The sequence below is a fragment of the Triticum aestivum genome, chromosome 6B, assembly GCF_018294505.1.
Source record: "Triticum aestivum cultivar Chinese Spring chromosome 6B, IWGSC CS RefSeq v2.1, whole genome shotgun sequence".
Taxonomy (NCBI): domain Eukaryota; kingdom Viridiplantae; phylum Streptophyta; class Magnoliopsida; order Poales; family Poaceae; genus Triticum; species Triticum aestivum.
In genome coordinates this window covers 177,647,251-177,652,912 of record NC_057810.1, presented here as the reverse complement: position 1 = coordinate 177,652,912, position 5,662 = coordinate 177,647,251, and the positions used below count along the sequence as shown (strand labels likewise).

At 45.9% G+C, this 5,662-nt stretch overlaps 1 protein-coding gene across 1 annotated transcript; it reads right to left on the bottom strand.

Annotated features, from left to right (window-relative positions):
* Nucleotides 1-473: 473 nt before the first annotated feature.
* LOC123139057 (uncharacterized) lies at nt 474-3,080 on the bottom strand. The gene is made up of 5 exons (XM_044558874.1): nt 2,885-3,080; nt 1,128-1,242; nt 855-1,043; nt 701-777; nt 474-568 (listed from the first exon to the last, which is right to left on the bottom strand). Exons 1-5 carry the CDS (start codon nt 3,078-3,080, stop codon nt 474-476), a joined length of 672 nt encoding a protein of 223 aa, XP_044414809.1.
* Nucleotides 3,081-5,662: the final 2,582 nt, after the last annotated feature.

Here is a 5,662-nt window from a genome sequence, read left to right as displayed (position 1 = left end):
TTTTCTTCTACTGCTCCCTCCGGTCTTTAAGAAGATAATGTTTTTATTAAACATTAGCACAATCTCCAAAATACTACATAAAATATTAGTATCTATTTTGGTATAGTTCTAAAACCTGATAAGATTGTTATATTGTGCGAGTATCTACATAAAATATATATGATCTTTCACTCACTCAGTCAAAATATTCTAGAAGATATTGGTGGTTAAAATTTTAAAGGTTTGATAAAAACTATGCAAAAAAAAAGTTTTTGTGGACTATATGGAGATGGAATAATAGAACCTAGTAAAGTACTTATATTACAAAGATATTTTCTAGAAAAAATATATACATATTAAACGATGCAGGACGGTGTAGATGTGAAATAATATAATAAACAAAAGTGAAAGATATCAAACAGACTGAGAACTGAACAGATGAACAAAGCTAAACAAATTGAATGCAGGAAATGAAGATAAATCAAGCCATACTGCTACAGACCATTCCGAGCTGCCTGCTTGACTTCTTCTGCTTCCTTTATTTGAGAAAGGATATCATTAGCTTCCTCATTGTTAGCAATATCTCCTCCTTCAATTGTTTTAGTCATGTCATTATGTCTTCTTTTCAGCTCCTTTTGCTATGAAACAAGACACAAAACGATGATCATTAAGGTCAACCAAGTGACTCGACCACACAAAAGGAACTTCCCGAGATAAATACCTTTCTGGTTGCAGCTTTGATTTTTTGTCTGGCCACACATTTTTTTTTCTTCAATGTCAATGTAGGTCCTCAGCTTTCTGAATGAAGTTACAAGATAATTAATATGACATTAGTGAAGTGAACTATTCCAGAAAATATGGTAGCATCTACTTACTCAGAAGACAATGCCTCATCACACAGACAATTCAGAACCTCCAGCTTACAAGAAGGGTTCAAATTTTTATACCCTGATACCCCTTGATTTAAGCAGCGAAGGGTAACTTCTGCATGTAACGCCAAGGTGATGTATTCGCCTACTTGTCTTATCCACTCATCTCCTTGTCTTGGATACTTATCAAAAGGGCTAAGAAAAAAACCCCCTCATTTACTCATTTATTAACTGCATGAGCAAAACTACAAGGGCAAAGAAGTTTGTGAGTATACTTACTTATCTTTGCCATTTTCTATGATAGACAGAAGATTTATGTGAACGTCGGCAACAACTGAAGACACCTCTTTGCGTTGAGTTAAGTCTTTGAGAATTTCTTCTGGTAGCCCCTTCCCTATTGCCGAGAAAGGGTTTCCCCCCGCTTTGTATACAAAGCAACCAACCGAACATCCAACGATAGGTGCTGGGGCGGAAGCAGCACAGACACGCCCAAAAGAAAAGAAAGAGAAAATACAAGAGAAACTAATGCCAACAATGGCGGATTGACAAAAAAACCAAGAAGCCTCGTGGCCGCTGCACCCACCGGAGATCACCCACCAAGCTCCGAGCCTCCGAAGCACCGGTACCAATCAGCACCTCCAAGAAGGGACGCGACGATGACGACGCTGTTGCCAAGGGTTTCCCCCGGTACGCTGTGAGGAGAGAGGAAGGGTAGCCCCGACGCCCTTCAGGAAGGTCAGGCGGTACCCACAAGCGCCACCACGTCGGTGTCGGCCAAGCCAACAGGGATTTCTCCCGATCCCAACCTCCACCTCAGGCACTCCAGAGCTCGCCACCAAACAGACCCTTACCCTGCGCCAACCCGGTCACGAAGCTTCCCACGCCGTCTCACCACGGCACCGTGAAGCATGGTCCACACAAAGAGGGAGAGGAGACGGGACTAGGGCAGCAGCACCGTCGGCACGCGGGAGGGCCCCACCTCCACCATCGACGACGGTAGCTGACCGGACGCAATAGCAGGAACATACCAGGCCCGTGGCCGCACAGGCCCGGCCGGGATCTCCGAGGCCCGTAAAGTTCCCGCCTTCGCGCTGCAGCCGGCACGCCGTCGACGCCGCTGCCCCTGTCCAAGCCGCTCCCCTGCCTCCCTCCACAGAAGCCGCCAAGTGGAAGCACCACCACCACCAGGTCGCCGGACCGCCACCAGCCGAGCCGCACCACCACCACACGCCCGCGACGGAGAGGAACCAACGCCGCTGCCGGGGACCCGAAGCCGGACCCCAGCCGCCGCCCACGCCGCCCACAGCCCGCGCCGCCTGCTGGACGGATCCGGCCACCACGGCGAGGCGCGCACCACCGCGCAGCCGGCCACGCCGCGCCACGCCCGCCAGGAGGCCGCGCGCCGCCACGCCGCGGTGCCCCGCGTCCGCACCCGAAGAAGCAGCCCGCGCCGCCCCGTCGTGCCGGCGGAAGAAATAGGCCCGCCGCCGCCGGCGTCGGTCGGGCTTCGCCCGGCCGCGCCCCCTGGCGGCGGCGAGGGAGGAGGGAGGAGGAGGGGAGGCTCGCGGCGAGCGGATCTGGGGGCCCTCGCCGGCCGCCTCACGGGTGGCGGCGCGGGGAGGGAAGGGTTTCGGGGGAAGGAGACCACGGGTCATCTAGTTTCAATCTCCCCCCTTCCCTATTTTGCAGATCTGCTTAAATCAAGTGGTACATTGTTCTATTTATAATACAGAAGAAAAGGTCTCTTAAAGCAAGCAGGCAGCTAAGAACAGTTAAACATTTTCATTTATGGAAACATATAAAATAAAATGCAAATAAACTTTCTTTAGATTATAAATTTAGAAATCAAAAAAAAAAATATGCGCCTCAAGTTGATGACTTATTTTGTGTTAGAGAACAACATAATTGTTTAGCTCGGCAACATTCTCATGCAACTTAACTAACCATAACTAGTTAGCGTAAACCAGATTTAGAAATGAGTGGATGCATCAATGGTTCAATGCAACATGAAATGATAAATAAAGCATAATATTTGCTTTCCATAATTACCTCGCCAAATGAGCGGCAGAACTCCAGAAATTGAATAGCAGCGCCAACATCTTCAGACTGCAGCTTTATACCTGCAATGCAAGTCACCGGAGTACCCCTGGGTACAACTATTTCATCCTTGAGAGTACTGATGCTCTTAGTTTGCACCAGGCTGACCTTCGGCCTCTTGGTAGCATGGACCATTCGCCCCGTCGGCTCCTCCCCTCTCTTCTTTCTGCCAAATAAAAACAGATAAAGAGATCTATAAAGAAGAACAAAAATCTGAAATCCCCCGTGGCAAGAATCAGATTCATATAGCTCACTGGCACACGCTGCAGTTGCACTCCTTCCTGCATTTGGCGCATTCCCAGGCCCCATTCTTCAACACCTCATCCGCAATCAAAGGGTACCTGTTAAACAAAGAGAACATCAACAAACAAACCCAAGCAAGATTGCCTACCAGAGGCTCTAAGAAAAAGCAGAGAGGAAATTATTTCACCTGTTACGCATGCAACTCTCGCAGTATCTCTGGGTGCACCTTTTGCAATCTGTCGCGACCCCTATTTTTCTCTGACGGCACTGAGGAATAGCAACACAGAAAAAAATGAAACAGAAGACCACTGTTTTTTTTACAGAAACACTAGGACTCTACTGCATACTCTATAGATTTTGGTTTATATTACAAGCGAAAAAAATAAAAGGAGCTGAGGGCTAAGAGGCCCCTAGAATGATAACCTCCATATAGAAAGGTTTGTCCATATCTCTGTTTTTAGGCTGGAAATGAAATGTAGCTTTGTCGGAAAAAAGGCTGGAAATGTAGCGATGCAGGCTCTAGCGAAAAGGCATTTGAAATAAAAAGAAATTGCCAGCAGGCTCTACCAAAAAGTCATCTGGAAAAAAGTAGTCTCTGATCTCCATCACATCTTCCCCACACATTGTGGGAAACGTCGTACCCTGCCCTGGGCGACGCCTGCATGTTATATTGACAGGGGCGCGACTCCCTGGATAGCGTACAAGTAGTTTAGATTACAACTTGAAAGAGAGGAAAGAGATATCTAGTTACAAAGGATAACAGAGAATATAAACTGACTATCTCTATCTCTACCTCTAGTCTTCGGTTACAAGGAAAGGAAGGAAGGGACCGGCTAGCCAGGCTGCCGAACCATGTACATACGTGCTGGTTTAACACCCTCCCTTAATCACAACTTGGTCAAGTTGAGATTACGCTTGAATTCCTCAAGACTCCTTGTAGGTAATGCTTTTGTGAACCCATCTGCAACTTGATCTCGTGAGTGCACAAAACGAATCTCCAATTGCTTATTAGCTACCCTTTCTCGAACAAAGTAAAAATCTATCTCAATATGTTTGGTCCTGGCATGGAAGACTGGATTAGCAGATAAATAGGTAGCACCAAGATTATCACACCATAGACATGGGACTCGAGTGTGCTTCACACCAAGCTCTTTCAACATAGACTGAACTCAGATAATCTCTGCTGTGGCATTAGCTAGTGCTTTATACTCAGCTTATGTACTTGATCGTGACACTGTGGCTTGTTTCTTTGCACACCAAGATATTAAATTTGGTCCAAAGAATACTGCAAAACCTCCAGTGGAGCGTCTGTCATCTGGACAGCCTGCCCAATCAGAATCAGAAAAAGCACTAACAAGGGTTGAAGAGGACTTGCTGAAAGTAAGGCCAAGGGCCATAGTATCTTTTACATATCTCACTATACGTTTTGCAGCAGTCCAATGAGTTGTAGTGGGAGCATGAAGAAATTGACATACTTTGTTAACAGCAAAGGAAATGTCAGGCCTTGTTAAGGTTAAATACTGAAGAGCTCCCACTAGGCTTCTGTATCTGGTACTGTCTTCTTGACTTAAAGGTTTTCCCTCAAAAAGTGACAGTTTTTCTGTGCTAGATAGTGGTGTTGGTGAAGGCTTACATCCTTGCAATCCAACTCTCCTTACCAGATCAGTGGCATACTTTTCCTGAGAGAGATGAAGGCTATCTCCATGCCTTTTGACTTCAATACCCAGGAAGTAATGCAGGTCTCCCAGATCCTTAAGAGCAAACTCAGCACTCAAATCCTTTAGCAGTCCTGACACATCTTCATTAGATGAACTTGTGACAATGATATCATCAACATAAATAAGAACAAATATGGATGTATTTGACTTATTGTAGATAAACAAGGATGTGTCAGATTTTGAAGGAAGAAAGCCAAGTGCTTGCAGTTTCTGACTCAGTCGTGAGTACCACGCCTTGGGAGCCTGTTTCAGTCCATATAGAGCTTTGTCAAGTTTGCATACATAAGATGGTTTGCTTTTGCTTTCAAACCCAGGAGGTTGCTTCATGTATACTTCCTCTTCCAGAACACCATGAAGGAACGCGTTCTGTACATCTAGTTGTCTGAGACTCCATCCCCTGGAAACAGCAATAGACAATACAAGGCGAATAGTAGCAGCTTTAACAATCGGACTAAAAGTGTCCTCATAGTCTATGCCATACCGTTGTTTAAAGCCCTTCGCAACAAGTCTGGCCTTGTAGCGAACTATGGTTCCATCAGATTTTCTCTTTATTCTGAAGACCCACTTGCAATCGATTAAATTTTTACCTTGCCGTGGTGGAACCAGGTGCCATGTTTTATTTTTGCGGAGTGCAGTGTATTCTTCTTCCATGGCCTTCTTCCATCGTGCATCACTAAGTGCCTCTTCAGGAGTGCTAGGTTCACCTGTGGAACACGCCAAACCAAATTTCACAACTTGTTTATAATTAATAGGTTT

What these genes read in the sequence shown, in the direction of transcription:
- LOC123139057 (XM_044558874.1), bottom strand. Translation starts at nt 3,080, where the DNA reads ATGGTCCATGCTACCAAGAGGCCGAAGGTCAGCCTGGTGCAAACTAAG. An exon ending in ATAGAAAATGGCAAAGATAA is followed by an intron (nt 1,044 to 1,127) that starts GTAAGTATACTC and finishes TTTTTTTCTTAG; the next exon opens with CCCTTTTGATAAGTATCCAA. An exon ending in GATGAGGCATTGTCTTCTGA is followed by an intron (nt 778 to 854) that starts GTAAGTAGATGC and finishes AACTTCATTCAG; the next exon opens with AAAGCTGAGGACCTACATTG.